General features: G+C 38.2%; 1 protein-coding gene across 11 annotated transcripts in view; it reads right to left on the minus strand.

The window, feature by feature from the left end:
- Positions 1-7,047: 7,047 nt before the first annotated feature.
- The window catches only part of SLIT2 (slit guidance ligand 2), a 263,097-nt gene continuing 250,192 nt past the window's right edge, over positions 7,048-19,952 (minus strand). For 7 of the 11 annotated variants that reach the window (XM_083833918.1, XM_083833911.1, XM_083833919.1 and 4 more), the window contains 3 exons: positions 12,947-13,235; positions 8,650-8,861; positions 7,048-7,564 (listed from right to left, as the gene is read on the minus strand). In XM_083833918.1, coding sequence (XP_083690044.1) covers positions 7,323-7,564; positions 8,650-8,861; positions 12,947-13,235 — 743 coding nt within the window. In that variant the 3' untranslated portion in view covers positions 7,048-7,322. Of the gene's footprint in view, positions 7,565-8,218; positions 8,308-8,649; positions 8,862-12,946; positions 13,236-19,952 lie in introns of all 11 variants that reach the window. The other 4 variants (XM_083833917.1, XM_083833920.1, XM_083833921.1 and 1 more) reach the window with 3 other exon arrangements.

Raw genomic sequence — 19,952 nt, forward strand, 5'->3', positions numbered from 1 at the left:
CCCATCTTTCCCAGGCACTCATACCTTACCTATTTGATTGTTCTCTTGGTCAAAATAACTGGGTCTTTTTTTTTCTTTTCTTTTTTTTTTCTCTTTTCTTTTTTGTCTGTCTGTTTCTAGCTTTTGAATGCGACTGCTATGCAGGTTTTCAGTTAGGTCTAGGTCTCTTTCTCCTTGCTATCAATTAACCTGAAGTTATGCCCTCTTCCCAGGCTGACAACGAGGCCTCATTCTTTGTGTCACATAACAAGCGAGAGTTTTACTACTTAAACACTGTCAGCCACCATTGCTGCTGATTGCTACTAGCACATTGCTGTAACAGTTAATAATACCTGTTTTTTAAATGCTCAACTATTAATCAGAGTGTTCTTCCCATCATTAGGATGCCGTTTTGTCCCTGCCGGATGCCTCCAGTTTTCAGTGAGCGTAGGTGCAGAACTTGCTGCAGAGGGCAGGAAGAAGTGTCCCCCTGTGGGCCATGGGAACGACAGGCACAGTCCTGTCCAGAGCCAGGTACAGGGATAGGAAAGACTGGGCTGGGTGGGAAGGGGAGGGAAACAGAGAGCCCAGAGCTGGAGGAAAGGCGAGAATGCCAAGGGCTGGTCTGTGATTTGTGGCTGTGAATGATGAGCAGCATTTTGACCAACTGGGAGTTTACAAACCATGTTTTTCAAGGTGCTTTGCAAAGTTTTTCAAACCTGTAGTTTCATAAGCTCTGATTTTTAGAAGTAAATATGCCACTCAGTGAATACTCGGTTCAGTTTCTGCATTATGGGTACCCTGGCCAGAATTAATTCCTGCCCTCTTCTTACTGGAAAATTCAGTTTTTGCTTTTTTTTTTTTTTTTTTTTTAGATTTTTGGTCACTGATTTAGCTTTTATTTTCATTTATTTATTTATTTTATCTCAGTGTCCAAGGAGGGACAATGGTCATTGACTGACAGTTTTGTAATGCTTGTATTCTTTTTACAGGATCATATTCTGTATTTGGTTTCTCATGTCTGCATTCATGGCAGCTGAGATACTTCAGCTCAGCTTCCTCTCCTGTGCTCCCTAATGATAGCACTACCACTTTTGCATTTGTACTTTTACCTTTAGAAAGAAAAAATACAAAACAATAATTCCCCAAAGTACTTTGCTGCATTAGCTTATTTCAATGGGTGTACCTGGGAGGCTGCTTCATAGCATTGTTCAATAACCATGTAACAATTTGTGCAGCAAAAAAGAAGGCAACAGCAAATGATTAATTACTTCCAATTTTTCTGTGAGGTTACAAACATTTGTTTTGTTTTGTTTGATCTATGTGATTTCTGCAGGCAATTTTATTTACTGTTGACACTTACTCATGTCCTTACCTTTCTTCTAGAAAATAACTGTAAAACTTCACAGAAATGGGTGAAGTGATAGGGAAGGAGATCCAGTCAAAAGTGAGAAAATAAGAGAGAACAGGCAAGCTTCAAATTCTAAACTTGCTATTTCAAAACAGCAAGCAACTTCTACAGCACAGGTCAGATGGTACTGCTCTTATTGCTGTTACCATAGCAGAAACACAGAAATGTGATTAAATAAATAAAGTTAATCAGAAGGAAACAAAACAAAAAAAAAAGTTTGCAGTAAAAACAGTTCAAGTTAACCTATTCTCAGAGGACTTTGAAAGAAAACATACTTCTAAAGATGTGCTGTGAGAGATTTTAGGCACAGCTGCAGGAAAAAAAAAAAAAAAAAGGTATCCTTTCCCTGTCTTCAGAAGGATTAAATCTGCCCTGGAAATTCACCAAAGTGGACAAATGGGCCATCATACAGAAACAACAGATTGAAGCCCAGAATGTGAAAAACTATGAGAAAGAAGAAAAATGTGCAGGAAGAAGGCTACTGGACCTTTTTGCAGAACTTTAATGACGGAGTAAGAAACCCAGGCACATTAATTCTATCTTTACTTATCTCTTGTGATATGGGAAGTATCCTAAAAGGAATTAAAAAAACAAGTCCTAACAGACAAAAACAGATAACAATTCCCCTGGTCTGAGTCTATAAATCCATAAAACATGTAAGCTTATATCATCTATGCATGTCAGACTGTTCCACAGGAGGTAACGTAATGCTTTCCAAATAAAAGACATGAAAATGTCTGATCTCTGTGGCTAGATGTGTAACCTGTCTCCCTCCTTCTTTAAGGCAGGTCTTCTGATCCCTCCACAAATGTTAACAAATACCTAAAAAAGGAACAAAATCCAAGTCTTAATCTCCTGTATGCATGTAGTGTGGTACAGGGCAGTTATTGAGGGTACTGAGGCTTGATGTTTAGAGCCAAAGTGGTTTCCCTCTGAATGGGAGTGAAATAAAAGCAAGGGGTTGTAAAGACCAGAAAGCATTAGTAAGATCAACATTTTGAAATTAAGCTGTGGATATGGGAGGCAGTTTGAAAGTCTGTTCCCATGGCTGAGCAGAATTCCTGCAGCATGGGTGTCATGCTGCAGAGCTGGAGCATATTTGCTGGGACTGTGGATAGCCAGAAGTCTTGCTGTTCAGTGAGATGACTGTTTTTTCTCAGCTTGACAAATGACATGCAGCAGTGACAGAGCACTTCTTTGCTGGCCATCACCCCTACGGACACTGGCCAGAACAGCAGCAGCAGGAACATACCCTCCAACTCTGATTTAATCTCATGGAGCCCAGGAGACTAGTGAATAGAGCTGTTAACTCTCTGTTTGGTTTGCTTTTCCCATCTGCGTTTTATTAAGCTGAGAGCAAGATTTATTCACTTTTTTTTTTTTTTTTAAACATCAGGAGCTGTTGGTGTCCAAGATGATGGTTGATGTTAAGGTATACATACACAGTTTAACCTGGCTGAGGGCCAAAGAGGCCTGTAATTTCCAGCCTAGACCATTTATTTGCAAGAGGACACAAAATCCCTCTACTCTCAGACATTTCTGAAAGGATGAGCATGACTACTTTCTGCTGTCCCAGGAACCCAGGAACACAATACATAAAGAGCACAGTAAAACAGCAGGCTCTCCAGGATGAGCCAGGCTCTCCAGGCATGCAGGCAAACACTTCACTTTTACTTTACTCCTGACAGCCCCTACATAGTCACAACTACCAGCGATTTTCTGATTTCCACTCCAGGAATCTTAAATAGATTGGAGATACCAGCTCAGTGTATAAATATTTCTTCTAAAAGCCAAGAATCCTGAATGGCTCAGCTGGGGAATTTTACTTTATGAGAACTGAAATTATGTGCCAGGCTCTCCACTGTAAGGTGGGATAGCTGAAGCACAGACATTTGCATGCCTGATGAGCTACTGAGAGAATAGTGCTGGCTTCTAAAGGAGAAGGAACCAAAAGATGTGATTTTGAATTGCTTCAAAAAGACAGTTTTCCTCAAACATGGTTAACTCAAGATAGAAAGAACAAGCATGTGCTTTTCACAACTGTAAAGAGGTTTCTTTTAAGTACATACGTTACAGGCAGTGACAGATAAAGCCCCCAAAATCCAGAGCTTCAAAGCAAACAACCTCTAACGTCATTGATGCTTTTCCAAAACTTCTGGGCTTACTCTTCTCAACAAGAAGCTCCTTTCCAAAATGTGCCACTCTCCCCCTCATCTCTTAATCATCACTCATCTCATCAAAACTAACATGATGGATCATCAGGTCTGCCAGATTTGTTGTCTTCTACAAAACCTTTGCATTCTGGTCTTTCCAGGCAAATGCCTTCATAACATCATAAGAATATCATACTCACTGTAGCACCTACACAGGGCCCCATCACTCTACAGTGATTCTTGTAATACTAAGCTTTATGGTACCCCCACATAGCAATAAAAAGTACTTCTGAATACATGGCAAACTTGCTTCAGTGGAGCCTAGAAAATAATTTCTCTCTCTCTCAAAGTTTATTCAAAGCTTACCACTGTTTTTCCTAAAACAGTATTTCTATCACTCATATCTATCTTCCCCAGTGACTTAAGTACAAGCTGCACGATCTACTTCTATGTATGGCAGTTCGTGTTCAGAACTGACTTCAACATCATTAACAAAAGAGCAATGTCTTTTGTTACTCTTTCATTCAAGGAGAATGGTCATTTTTCCATGTCCATTTTTATCACCTGAAATGACAGTGGGAGAGGTGAATGAGCCAGTACAAATTAAGTAGTATCCACGTGCTTTTGCTTTTAAGAACATTGGCAGAAAATGATGGAATCTGTAAGCCTGTAAGCTTTTTTTTTTTCTTGGTTTCTTATGAAAAAAAAAAAAGGAATTTGTGTTAACTGAAAGTGAGGAATTTGGTCATTTTACTGAGTCCTATCCTCCAGATCCAATCCCATTTATGCATTTTATTCAATAAATTAAAAGCAGAGTTTATGTGAATGATTCCTATGCCAGGCCACAGACTTTAGGAGGGAAACTTCACCCCTGAACACTGTGTTAAAAGCTCCATCATCTTTTCCCTTATTTATGTGCTTACAGCTAAACGAACTAAATTTGATTATCTATCTATTGAACTAAATTAATTTTCTACTGTGTTAGCTATGCCTAAAGCTACACTTCCCTCACACCTCCTCTTCCCTTTCAAGGAATATTAGTACAAGGCAGCCCAGTTTTACAGCAATATTACACAAAATCTGATGTAAGTATCAGGGGTCAGGATGACCCATTTCATTGAGAAACAATGAAGCTATATTGTGTCATACACAGCAGAACACCTCGTAGATTCTTAAGGACTTTCAGTGGTGTGAAAATGCAGGGATGCTCAGGTTTCTAAGGTGAACTGAACCACAGTTGGATGTGTGTTATATCCTCCAGAGGGGTAGTGTTAGGTGCCAAAAGCTTTTGTTTGTTTTGAAATTAAATCTTAGGTTCTTGTTTGGTTCTGCTTAGAGTCTTGATGGATTTAGGATCAGTACCTGCTAGTACTGCTTGAAAATGAAAGCAAAGCTCATTTCTCTGTATGAGGACAGAAAGCAGTTGGGCTCCATGTACTTCGTACAGGCATTTCAATTGTACCCAGAAAATATAATCATGTTTATTCAAGAATGCTATATAAGTAGTAGTTGGCAAAAATGGCTACTTTTTAAACAAAGCTTTTAAAAGTTACCAAAGATTATTTAGAATCTAAGGAACAAGAAAGAAGGCCTCATGCCAAAAGCTGTTTCATTAGAGACTGAGACAATTTCTAAGGTAGAATGAGTAAAATAAATACAGAAGTATATGCAAAAATTATGTTACAGGAGTGAAACCTGTTTAGGCATCACCCCATCCAATTGCTGAAATTTAAAATATTTTGTCCAAGATTAGTGAACATGAAGCTCTCTGAAGAAGCAAGCTACTTGCTAAAACAACTCTCAAATTGCCATATGTATAGCCATTAAAATGTTAGGATAGACTTAATTTGTCTTTTCATGCAGTGCACTTTATTTATATGTCTTTTATTAATTTTGCTATGAGTTCAGCTGTGTTCATAAGGAACTGCAATTCACAGACATCCCTGCTTGTAGATGTAATAATCCCAAGATAATTCCTTCTTCAGATTTGCAGCAATGAATACACTAGAAGTAGGGTTGGGTTTTATTCTTTTTTTTTTCCTTTACCAAATATTCTTTGCAACTACAGGTGTTCAATTAAAGGTTGTTAGACAACTTAAACTTCTCAGAAGAATACAAATAAAAGCTGTTAGTGAAGTAAATATCTGTTTAATTTACAAACATCAGTAGCATTACTGATATCAGTCCAAATAAGACAAAGCACACTGCATTACACATGTACATCTAACTTTTTTGTTTTTGTAAAAAAAAATAATAAAATAAAATAAAATTGAAAAACATCTGCATTTTTACAGGGTACCCTGGGTTTTACTGAGAGAAGAACACAACCCACTATTAATGATTACCAAATCTACATTATAGTTTAGCAGCAACATGTTAACATGGGGAACATTAGGGCAGTAAAGTAGTTTTATTATTTGGGTAAAGTCACAGTTCTTGATCGCACAGCCTTTTTTTCTTTCTTCTCTTTTTTTTTCTTATAAAAAAGGTAAAGAGCTTCATGGGAATATTAATTTATAAAGGTCTACTTTCTAATGTCATTTTCTACACGCCATCTTATTTTCTGTAAGTACTGTATATAGGGAAAATTAACTTCTCTACAATTGCCATCTAGTGTAAAGACATTTTCTGTCATACATTACAGGTTCTTGGAAGGTGTCCTGAATATCTGTGGTACGTGAAAACTTCAGATTGTCATCACTTTCAGATTCAGTGACACCAAGTGGTCAGATTCTAAGGAAAAGAAAAAGGGAAGGGGAAAGGGAGGAAAAAACAGACTGAAAACATTTACCCCAAGACGACATGCTACGTTAGTTCTATTGCAAAAAGTCCTGATTTTTAAGTCCTTTTCTTTAAAAAAAAAATACAAAAATACTGGGACAAATATAAATTAATATATATTAAAGCATTGAAAAACAGTAAAAGGGATGGCCTAAAAGGGTTAAGTACAATGTACTTTGATACAATAAATATTTCTCAATGAAACTGAATACTGTATAGAGTTGTTTTAGAACTCATAGAAACAGAAATCCATATTATTACTAATTTATCCATCAATAATCTATTTTTATCATCCCCCAAACATTTATATTACAAAAAATTAATACTGGAAAAGGGCAGATAAACACTTTTTGTATGCTTCTTTTGCTAACATGCTGACATAAAAGTATACATCATCAGGAGATTTCAGGATTATAGTATATTCTCATATCTCCCATTTCCCATCCACTAAATGTGACCCCATCTTCTCAAGATGCTTAATAATACCAAAGATAAAATGTATTTCATACAATTGTTATTTCTGTATAATCTGATTCTTTTCACTCATAATGCATCCTCATCCATAGGTAAGTGATTGGTATGATCTGTCAAGACAATAAAATATACTGATACGAAAGTGAAAAAACAAGCCTCATGTTCTGGCCAACATTTCATCTCTGAGCTGTTAAGTTGAAAGTCAATATGTATAGTGTCAGTGTATCTTCAGCATGTTATAAAGAAGAATCCGTGTTAAAAGCAGTTAAGTTTCCCATCACTGTTGCAATGTTACCAGGTCTTTTTTTTTTTTTTCCTTCAAAGCTCCTCTTGGTTATGAGAAGTCTCAGTTCAAGCACTTGAATCTTTTTTCAAATGAAGAAAAAGTCTTTATTCTCATAATAAAAATAAGTCTGTTCTGTATTTTACAATATATTTCAAATATTTCCACTATGAAGCATTAATTAGTCCGACACGGTCAATAAGTATACAACATTTTCAAAAGACAAGTGTGACAGGGACACTTAGGAGGGACAATTTGTACAGCCACACTTCACCACTTTCTCAACCTCATCCACAAATGACGACCCATCAGTGCATTCAAAAGAGTATTTCCGTCTCTTGCTCCTTAGTGGTCCACAGCACTGCCCGGTTGAACATCCTCCTTTACATTCTAGTCTCGATACCTTCTTGGTCGTCTGGCACGCAGCATACCCTTGCTGCTTTTGGTAGTAATCTCGGATTCGTTCCCCTCGACAAGAGATTTCTGCAGAAAACAACATTTAAAATAAGAGATACACTTTTGAGATACAGGTCACAGAAGGGTTGAGGTTGCTAAAGAAGATGCTGTGTTTCTAATTGTGGTTGGAATTGATATTTTAAAGTTTGACTCAGGCTCCATAATGGGAACTAGTGGTTCTATCAAACATAATTTGATTAATGCTGAGTTTTATTTCCTATACCTCCTATTTTCAGTAAAGTTTATATTATGTATATGTAAACCATAAATACAAAGCTATTACAATGACAAGAAAATTGGAAGCTTAAATCTTTTCCTCTTTTATGAAAATACACATCTTCTGTTCCTACATTGCTAGCAGCTGGTTCTATTTACCATAGGGAAATATTTCAGAGAGCATGCAATTTAATTTATTAGACCTGGAGTTTAATATTATTCAATCTGTTATTTAATACAAGTTACATTCCACTAACTTCATAAATTACTGAGGTATAAAACCAGCTAAAAATGAGACATCTGTTTAAAGTTCTACAACCATATTCTTCTCTTCTATTCAGATCTATGTACAATACAAAATAAATGCCATCTGGGGTAAGGGAAAGAGGGAGAGGGAGAGCTTTGATAGACAAAGGAAAAAGAAAAAGGTAGGGGGAAAAGTCATCCTGTTTTCATCCATCTCACCTGCATAATTCGCTGTGATAAATCAGTTGAAGCTGAGAGGTCAAAAGTAGAGTTTGTGATAAAACTAGGAGCAGAATCATTGGATTTGGCTTCTCAGTTGCAGAAGGCAGAGAAACAATAAATACAGAAAGATACAGCAGGTAAAAGGTAATAGTTAAATATAGTAAAAATGTGTTTCTGAACAAAGGCAAAAAAAAATGTTTTCACAGCAAAACATTTGATGAAAAATCTTCAAAATGTAAATAAATTCATGGGAAAAGTTTGATTTTTCTCTCACTGAGATAAAGTCTTATGGTCAAAAAAAAGCAACAAATGTGTGCATTGTGGGGAAAAAAAAAGTTGGTAATGTTGGCTGTTCATGTTTTAATAAAACAAACCTTTTTTCTAAGACCAAAACAATAACATGATTTTTAAATTATTATTATTTTTACCTTTATCACAGCTGTCCCCCGTGTATCCGCTGCTGCATTCGCAATATGGTTTCCCAAGTCCTGAAAGCCTGCATTTGCCATGTTTACACCTGATGGATTGGCAGGGGTTAAACAGCATTTCGTCTTCATCACAGAGGACTCCCCCATGTCCCTGCAGGCATTTACAACTGTATGAAAATGCATTGATTGGCAAGCAGGTACCATGCACACATCTACAGGGGAAACAAGCCCAAGAGAATAAAAATAAATTATTCATCAAAGTTCAGGCTAAGCAACATTAACTACAAATACTTTGGACTGTACTCATAAGAAATTGCTTTTTTTTTTTTTTTTTTCTAATGGACATTTTCAGTGAGATGCAGTGAAGTGGTTTATAAGCTTCTTATAATTGGTATGCAGGTTTACACAAAACAAGCTGCAGTACAGAACTCTGTCTCAGCAGAAAACAACCACTGTAGATGTGTTATGGAAGAATTTTATAGTCCACAGTTATTAAATTCAGCATTTCCTGTCTACCTAAATTTGTACCATGCTTTCAAGAACACAGCAAGATCAAGCCCAAATGCAATCCATTAGAATTAAGTAGAGAAAAGGATACTCACCTGAAATTCTGTTATCATTTATAAAAGCATATTGTCACTCATGAAGCATGGGGCTCCCAGCACAAAGACAGGTCAGATACTTCCTAGCTAAAATTTTTCTGTTCCAAGCAATGGCAATTTCAAAGCTGAACATGTGTCCTAACCCACCCTCCCCCCCATCGAATGCAGTAGTCTGCACTGAAAACTGCCATTGGCATGGTCATCTAACGTGTGAGCCAGGTGTTCACGAATGGCTGGCAGTGCTCATCTAGCACTCGTGCAGAAACTCACACTAGATGAGGTTGCATATTATCAGGTCTCACCCAAATGATTTAAACTAGCTACTCTCTCCATTGGGCTGTTGCAAACATTTGTGGCAGGCTCAAATTTGTTGTCAGACAAAAAGGCTGTGAGTTAAGCTGCATTTTTTAAGTTCTGATTGTACAGTATGGGAACACACAGCTAGTCTTACTTCTCTGAGAGGTGGCGTTTCCCAAAAGAAAGATGTCTAATTACCTGTTCCTAGGTGTAAGCTGAGGATTAGGGAAATTGATCTTCTGAAAACATCACCAAAGACTTGCAATAATAACACTTCCCTTTGTTCGTTTGGTGGCACATGGTCAATAACTTTCTTCCTAGAAATAATGTCATTTCCTTTAACTGTTGCCTCACACAAGTTTTCTATGTACTGTTTTGTAAGGAGACAGCAAAGATTCCTCTGCAGGAAGGAATGCAATCCTGATACTCAAGGTCATTGTCACTGTAATGTTTCTCCTCTCTGTACTGTAAGATCCCTGAGCCCACAGACTCCTTAGCAGTTTGTGGCAGCCACATAAATAAGTGAAAAGCTTTGGATGAAAAAAAAAATACATTCAATCTAAAATAAAATACTTTGTTTCAATATGGAAGATTAAGAAAAAATTATATAAAGTGTCATATCATAGTAAAAGAAGAGTTCTGGTAAGAACATCTCATTTTCAAATTTTTTAGATAATAGTATATCTGGAAGCTTTTTCCTTTGTACTCTACTCCTTTAGTACAGTAAGAATTTTGGTAAAATTGAAAAGAACGCACAACATATTTTAACTTTGACAAACTTGAATTATCTATTAAAAACCTTTTTTCAGCTTATAAATGTCACCAAGTTCCACTCACTGATGACAGCTACGCCACAATTCTCTATCTGTACCCTTTATTCTGCCCAAGTGCTTTACCATGGTGTTAACTGGAAAGAAAAAGAGTATGGGAAGACCTTCTCAACACAGGATTTTCAAATGGTGCAACACACAGCCTCCATCCACATATCCAGTTTGGGATTAAACACTGTAGATATGAAACACTTTCAGGACATCTGATTTATGAAGCTACTCAGGCAACACTGATATCATGTCATATTCTATGCATGCTGTTTTAGATATCAAAGCAATCTGTGTCAGGATCTTTGGTAAAATTCTTCTTGACTTAAAGATGATTAAATCTTAGCTAATGCCAGATCTTTTACTTTTGCTTCCACCTGTTCTTTGAAGAATTTCATTAAAAAAAAAATTCATCTTCAGACCGTACTGCAAGGAACATCAAGCTAAGTGCAAACTCTCAGGCACAGTTTCAGCTTATCTAATTTTAGGTACCTATGTCAGGCACTCGTTAGATTTGTAATTGCCATAGGCTCCCCACACACTCAAGAAGAAAAACAAGCTTATCCATAAGGTGATTAGACCACTTGAGGTCTAATTTACTCTTCAGAAATGTGTTTCTTCCTTTAGCAAGCAACTATCGAGCAAACTTTGGTCACTTTATTCCTAACTCAAGCATCTTGATTTATGTAAAATAAATCAAAGTCCTAAGCTTTTTATGGTGTGCAAGGATCTCTAAAAGATCTCCTACATTTTCCAAACAGAGATCACAGTAGTAACTCTGTTTCTCAGATAAAGTGGAACATCTTATTGTACTAAGCAGACAAAATGCACCTATTCAATAGGCAGGATTTAGAGGTGCATCAAGAAATCAAATCCCCCAGAAACTAAAGAACAGAAACCTCCTTCATTCCAAGTAAAGAATTTTGGTTTGGCTTTCTCTGCTAAAAGCTCACAGCACTATATACAACTGAAACAAAAACAATACTTACAAGAGCTAACAAAATACTAATATCGTGCTCACTTAATTCCATCCATGAAAGAAATTCCAAGCTGTATGTATCTGATACTTGCCAAGTTTTGTAATTCAGGGCAAGAAGTACTCAGTTTGGGTATAGATGCATATAGTTTTAAGAATCTATATATAATCTAATTTTTCAAGGGTATTTCAAAGAAATTATCTGTGTTCTCTTATTATAGAACTTAATGGTACAGATCCTTATTTTTGACTCCTAAGGTATAACATGGATGTGATAAACACTGCATTTATATTTTTTAACCTGCTGTGACTTTCTTTCTTTCTTTCTTAAGCAACTGTAAAAGCAAACAGTGTAAGAAAGAAGATTCATAGACAATGAAGTGCTACAACGATATGCCTCAAAATTTCACTGATATGGCTCTGGGAAGAGTTCAAAACTCAATAGTACTGAAACAGTCCATAACCAATGTAAACAAAGCATGCTAACTAGTGTATAAAGCTTTAAAGGGTCAGACTCTCAACACACACTATGTCAAAAGATTACTTAAATGTAATTTTATATTGGAGTCAAAATTTGCCTTATTAGAATGTCCTAGCAAACTCAGGGCACTGGTCTTCAAAAGTCAAAAACCATATAGGCCAGAGCACTAAAAAAGTCCAGGCTGGACTACTTTACCCTTGGAAACAAACAAACAAAAAAAAAAAAGAAAAAAAAAAAGAAAAAAAAAAAGAAAAAAAAAAAAAGGTGTTTGCCAAACTGCAGCAAGGACAGCGGGACAGTGGTAAGGGTAGACAGAATGATATCTTTGTTGTGCGTGACCAACACAACCTGAAGTACTCTGAACTTCTGAAGTTTCTGATCTTCTTGTGCTGGGAGATCATGAGCCAAGAAATTTTACTTGTCTCTGTAGCAAATCGATAAGATAAATACACATACATATAAATACTTTCATATCTCTATATAGATACACACATATATATAGATGACCCTCTCTATAAACATAGATAAAATGTCCAACATAAAATGTTCTTTTGTCTACAAAAAGAATTAGCACACACATACTTAAACAGAAGTTTACCACAAAGGTAGAAAGCTATTTTTCAGCCAAAACATGCAGTATTGTGGAAATATGAAAACTATTAGAAACATCCATTGTATCAAGGTTTTACAACACTTTAAAGAATAATAATAAGAATTGTATTTCCTAATTTCTATACAATTATAATCATTTTTTTTCATTTGCAAATTCTTTGAAATTATTTTTGTGTTAAGTATCATACCAATAGTTGCACTTGCATCACCGTAACTCATTACATAACTAGCCAGTACAGAAGCATGTAAGAGCACAGCCTCCAATCATATCCCATGTTAAGGCTTTAGGCAGAACTACAGTGTGATGTGTGTATCTGCTCCCCTAAACAGGGAACTTTTCCATTAAGTTTACAGAAAGAATACACTATAATCTGGATGCTGTTTTCACTTTTACATGCTCAGCATATTTTGTTTCTTGTTGAAAAAAAGTGTGAACTTTTATGAAAAAACATATATAAGAGGATAATTATATGCATATTACACTATTGTTCTGTCTTGAGGAAGGACATACTTATTTCCGAGACATGGGTCATTAGTTTGTTGATCACAGAGCGGTCCAGTCCATCCTCCTTCACACTCACAGGAAAAGCCTGACTGGCTGGTAGCATGGCATGTTCCATGCACACAAACTTTCTTATGACAAGGCTCGCAACCTGGCAGAATTCCCACTTGCAGTGGCACGTTTCTGAAGTCCTGGAGTTCACTGTTGATATACAGATTACGGATGCAACCATGGAAGCTTGTGCCGTTCTGGCCTGGAGACTGGCGTAAAGCTGCAATGTTATTTTTCACAGGCATGCCTAGGAAATGAACAATAGCAAATAATCAATACATTTTTGGTACGGTTTCCATTCCATACCATTTTCCCTATTTTTTTTAATACATTAAAAAATATACTTATTCCTAATTAATTCTGTGCAGATAGTCAGCCTACAACAATGTGCAATGAGCTAGCATTTGGAAAACATCCTGGTTGTCAAGCATGCATGAAAACCAACTCTAAAACTGTAAGTCTTTAGCTCCAACTAAAGAGATGGATATAGGAGTTCATACAGGAAGCTCACAACTATGAAAAGGTTTGAGTACATGACTGTTTTTGATGTAATGCAATTAAGTCTAAGATATTGTCTGAATCTTGAAAAAAAAAATTGTTGAAATTTAGCACTTTACAAAAATCATGCATCAACTGCTAAGATGCTCAAATCCAGAAGAATTTAGTAGGACCAGGTCATCAATTTGGAGCTGGCATACACATTTCAAATGTGAAATTTTGCTAGTGAATATTTTTTAAAAGAAACGCTCAAGTGAGGGAGGTTTCATTACTTTCAAAAATACTTTTGTTCAGCGTGCCCTAAAAGAACATTAATAAAAAAGTCACTCATAGTTTGTTATTACCATTGCAATCAAAGATAGACAATAATAACAATAATTCAATATCAAAATACTTATTTGTAGATATTTCTAGGTAGTGCAAATGCTCATTATTTTCAGAATATTTCCTTTTTTGTAGTCTATAATTGTAAGAGGTGGAACTGGAGCAGGAGTCACATGTATGTAATTTAGTTATCATTCCTTTGGGTTACTTTAGTAATTTATGACAATTCAGACAAACACTACTCTTAAACATTGTTTCCTTTTAAAAATAAAGCTTTTTCTCCTATTATTCTGCCTTTCTATTTTTTTTAAACTTATTGCCAACATTTTGCCCTATATTAATTAGTCCTTAAGACATAAAATTCAAATAATTAATGCACAAATCTTCAGTGCCTCCTGAGACTAATAAGTAAAGGAAATCAAAGTGTATTGAGCATTAAAAAAAATTTGGTTACCTGAAAACAAATATGATCGTTAGCTGCACAGCTGAATTCATAAGCAAAATTAACAGTTTTAATTCTGGTACTTAGTAAGATAACAACCAGAGAAAGATCTAATGTTCTGCATTGTTGCTGCTTAACCCTGTAAACTTCTAATGTTTTTATACAGTTACTCAGAATGAACAGTTAAGAGTACTGTGGAATGGCTGTGCAACTGAATGAAGTAGACCTGCCTTTCATTTACATGTTATTATAATTTCATTGGGCTATTCTACAGTTATAGGAATTAATAATATCGTATCTATACTGCTTAAGGCTTAATCTTCTCTGATCTTATCACCTAAGTAACATAGGCTTAGGGCTATTATATTAAAGGACTCAGACTGCAAACAATCATTAATTTTCATTCCCTCAAAACTATGTGCTGTATTTCCAAAATTCAGAGTCAAGGCAAAGTCATCATGGACTCTTAACCCCAAAGCTTCCCTTGAAAGCAATGCTCAGCAAATATATAGGCATATGACTTCAGGTACCTAATAGGAGAATAGATGCACTGAATTTATCCATTGCAAAATTAATTATTGCATTAATGCAATGCTAAAGTAGATATATGCAAGTGTCAGGAAATTTAGATATGACTTCTGGGAAGCATATAAGAATATATCACACAATATAATATGAGGTATATGACATATGTTTCAGAGAACTTTTTCTCTATGATCTCTAATGCAGAAGACATTTTGAAACATATATGCAAGCTTTTAGCCTGTACAGTTTATGCTTCTAGCAAGTTAGCAAGTGTTAGAAGACCAAAATGTGTGCAAATGCTTCTCCTTTTCTTTAGAAATATTTCTTTGACAATTTTTAAACAGAAGTTCTTTATCGTTTGGGAAAGAACTGCCATGGAAATGATGCAGACGTATTTCAGCTGTATTTTCTGAAAGGTAAGAGAGCATCTTTGGCATTGTCCCTCCTTTCCACCCTCCTTTATGCTTTTGGTCACAGAACCTGCTACAGGTGAATTATCAAATCCACTGCCCAAGGAGGCAGATGGTAAGGGCTCTATTAAATAACAGGCATACAATAATACTGTCAAAATAAAGGACACAGAGAAGGATATAGAGAAAGCAGAATATAAAGAATTAAATTTAAAGGATACAGAGAAGGCAGAATTACTGAATGCCTTCTTTGCTTCAATCTTCACTGCTAAGACCAGCCCTCAGGAATCTCTGACCTTAGAGACAAGGGAGGAAGTCTGGAGAAAGGAGGCCTTTCCCTTGGTCAAAGAGGATCAGGTCAGAGATCTCTTAGGCAAACTTGACACTCACAAATCCACGGGCGCAGATGGGATGCATCCACAAGTGCTGAGGGAGCTCATGGATGTTATTGCTAGGCCACTCTCCATCACCTTTGAAAGATTGTGGAGAACAGGAGAGGTGCCTGAGTACTAGAAGAAAACCCCTGTAACCCCAATCTTCAAAAAGGGCAAGAAGGAGGACCCAGGAAACTACAAGCCAGTTAGCCTCACTTCCATCCCCGGAAAGCTAATGGAGTCACTCATCCTGGTGGTCATCTCCAAGCATATGGAGGATAAGAAAGAATAGCCAGCATGGGTTCACCAAGGGGACATCATGCTTGACAAAATTGATAGTCTTCTATGATGGAATGACTAGCTGGGTGTATGAGGGGAGAGCAGCGGATATTGTCTACCTTGGTTTCAGTAAGGCTTTTGACACATAATATCCTCATAGGCAAGCTCAGGAAGTGCGGGATGGATGAATGGACAGTGAGGTGGATTGATAACTGGCTGGATGGCAGAGCTCAGAAGGTTGTGATCAGTGGCACTGAGTTTACTTGGAGGCCTGTAGCTAGCTGTGTCCCCCAGGTGTCCGTACTGGGTCTAGTCCTGTTCAACTTATTCACCACTGACCTGGACAATGGAACAAATTGCACCCTCAGCAAGTCTGTGGATGACACAAAGCTGGAAGGAGTGGCTGATACCACAGAAAGCTGTGCTGCTATTCAGAGGGACCTCAACAGGCTGGAGGTCTGGGCCATGAGGAACCTCATGAAGTTCAACAAAAGCAAATGCAGGGTCCTGCACCCAGGGAGGAATAATCCCATGCACCAGTACAGGTTGGGAGCCGACCTGCTGGAAAGCAGCCCTGCAGAGAAGGACCTGGGAGTCCTGGTGGACAGCAGGTTAACCATGAGCCAACATTGTGACCTTGTGGCCAAGAGGGCCAGTGGTATCTGGAGGTGAGTAGGAAGTGTGTTGCCAGCAGATTGAGGGAAGTGATCCTGCCCTCTACTCAGCCTGGTGAGGTCTCACCTGGAGTACTGTGTCCAGTTCTTGGCTCCCCAGTATAAGAGGGACATGGAGCTACTGGAGCAAGTCCAGCGGGGGGCTACAAAGATGATTACGGCACTGGAGCATCTGTCATATGAGGAGAGGCTGAGAGAGCTGGGCCTGTTTAGCTTGGAGAAGAGAAGACTGAGAGGGGATCTTATCAATGTATACAAATATCTGTAGGGTGGTTGTCAAGATAATGTGGCCAGACTCTTTTCAGTGCTGCCCAGTGACAGGACCAGAGGCAACAGGCACAAACTGAAACACAGGAAGTTCCATCTGAATATGAGGAGACATTTCTTTACTGTAAGGGTGACAGAACACTGGAAAAGGTTGCCCACAGAGGTCGTGGAGTCTCTGTTCTTTGGAGATATTCAAAACCTGCCTGGATGCAATCCTGTGCAACATGCGCTTGGTGACCCTACTTGGCAGGGGGGTTGGACCAGATGATCTCCAGAGGTCCCTTCCAACCTCAACCTTTCTGTGTGATTCTGTGAAAATGAGCATCTCATTAAGAAGCTGCTAGAGCAGAGCAGCTGCAAATGAAAAGCAGCTGATGCCTTACCTGTGTCAGAAATAGCGACTTCTGTGAAACAAGATGTCACTCTCAACTAGTAAAATACGCTATAATTTCTGAAAGTAGAATATGAAGTGAACAGTGAAGCCTGTGACCCTGTTGAAGAGAGAAGAAAGTTTCTCCCTTTAGACTTCTTACCAAAAGCCATAAGCTTTCAGTAAGATTTATTGAGATCTATTATAGAAAGACTGAAAAATATCTAGTGTGTGGTCTGACCTCAAGAGAGAGCCACAGAGTTGAAAAAAATGTCACACGCACACACATATACAAAGTTATAAATTGATTACCCCCCTTTCTGTAAAAAATAGATTAAATTACCCCCTTCCCAACCAACCAAAATAATTGTGACCTAAGAATAGCTTTGTCAAAAGAGAGTGGGAGAACCATACAAGGACTTGCTGTCAAGTCTGAATTTCATTCATCCTGCCAGCTGAGGTGATGCTTACCAGAAATGCCATTTTAACAGAAAGGTGATAAGAGTAAGTGTAAGCTACATGATGATATAGGTGTCAAACTAAGACTTTGGCAAAGATAAGAATACTGCATAAAATTCTAGTGAGAATTTGAGTTCTTAACTGAAGGAAATGTGTGATCAAATTCTTTAAAAATTCTACATAGATTTGGGTACAAAAAAAAAATGAATGAATCTCAAAAAGATGAGTAACATAAAAATAAAAGAGTGAAACTTAACAACTTAACCATCTGAAAAACTTTAAGATGATAAATATAAAAACATAAAGAACATAAAAGCTTTTTTTTTTTTTCTTCATCTTGTAATAACACTCTTCTAATAGTGATTTTCTTTCTGTTTTGGACCAACATTTTCTACAATAGCTGAAAGTATTTTTCTGCTTGGAGCCTGAAGGTGAAGAACAGAAATAGAGGGAATGCAGGACATCTCTAAAGCATATGCTTCATGATGAAAAAAACTCCTGCTCTTAGGAATCAGACCACTGTAGGAAAAGGTAATTTCTGAAAATCTTTTGATACTTCAAGAGGATGATGCATATTAATGTGATTCTTCTAATGGAGACACAGACCTGCAAGGTGAAGATGCAAGGAAGAGAACCATATGTCACAAATCAACAAATAAGTGTTAGCACTAAATGTTTGTACTTGGCATTTCATTAAAAGTTGCCCACAACAGACAGGGCAATCATTCTGTACTAATCTTAATTTTCAAGAAGTTGTAAAATTGGTCTTAGAAGTCATTAAACAACAAATGGATGTTGACAATAAAGTAAGGAAGCACACAGTGTCTTCTGAGAATACAGGACCATCTCTCCTTCCAAAAAATGTGACACAGAACACTATGTAAATAACACTGCAGAAATCACAGAATCACAGAATCGTCTAGGTTGGAAGAGACCTCCAAGATCACCCAGTCCAACCTCTTACCTAATACTAACAAGTCCTCCACTAAACCATATCACTAAGCTCAACATCTAAACATCTCTTAAAGACCTCCAGGGATGGCGACTCAACCACTTCCCTGGGCAGCCTATTCCAATGCTTAACGACCCTTTCCATAAAGAAGTTCTTCCTAATATCCAACCTAAACCTCCCCTGGCACAACTTTAGCCCATTCCCCCTTGTCCTGTCACCAGGCACGTGGGAGAATAGACCAACCCCCACCTCGCTACAGCCTCCTTTAAGGTACCTATAGAGAGCGATAAGGTCGCCCCTGGGCCTTGTCTTCTCCAGGCTGAACAATCCCAGCTCCCTCAGCCGCTCCTCATAAGACTTGTTCTCCAGACCCCTCACCAGCTTGGTCGCCCTTCTCTGGACTCTCTCGAGCACCTCCATGTCCTTCTTGCAGCAAGGGGCCCAAAACTGAACACAGTACTCGAGGTGCGGCCCCACCAGAGCCGAGTACAGGGGGACAATCACCTCCCTAGACCTGCTGGCCACGCTGCTTCTTATACAAGCCAGGATTCTGTTGGCCTTCTTGGCCACCTGAGCACACTGCTGACTCATATTCAGCTGCCTGTCAACCAGTACTCCCAGGTCTTTCTCTGCCAGGCAGCTTTCCAACCACTCATCTCCCAGCCTGTAGCGCTGCTTGGGGTTGTTATGCCCCAGGTGGAGGACCCGGCACTTGGCCTTGTTGAACTTCATGCAGTTGACCTCAGCCCATCGGTCCAGCCTATCCAGATCCTCCTGCAGAGCCTTCCTACCCTTGAGCAGATCGACACATGCACCTAACTTGGTGTTGTCTGCAAACTACTGAGGGTGCACTCAATCCCCTCATCAAGATCATCGATAAAGATATTGAAGAGGACTGGCCCCAGCACTGAGCCCTGGGGGACTCCACTAGTGACCGGCCTCCAACTGGATTTGACTCCATTCACCACAACTCTTTGGGCCCAGCTATAAAGCCAGTTTCTAACCCAGTGAAGCGTACGCCAGTCCAAGCCACGAGCAGCCAGTTTTTTGAGGAGGATGTTGTGGAAAACGGTGTCAAAAGCCTTACTGAAGTCAAGGTAGACCACATCCACAGCCTTTCCCTCATCCACTAAGCGTGTCATTTTGTCATAGAAGGAGATCAGGTTTGTCAAGCAGGACCTGCCTTTCATAAATCCATGCTGACTGGGCCTGATCGCCTGGTTGCCCTGTAAGTGTCGCGTGATGACACTCAAGATAATCTGCTCCATGAGCTTAACTGGCACTGATGTCAAACTAACAGGCCTATAGTTCCCCAGGTCTACCCTCCGACCCTTCTTGTAGATGGGCGTCACATTTGCTAGCTGCCAGTTGACTGGGACCTCCCCTGATA

The sequence above is a fragment of the Anser anser genome (genome assembly GCF_964211835.1).
Source record: "Anser anser genome assembly, chromosome: 4".
Classification (NCBI taxonomy): Eukaryota; Metazoa; Chordata; class Aves; order Anseriformes; family Anatidae; genus Anser; species Anser anser.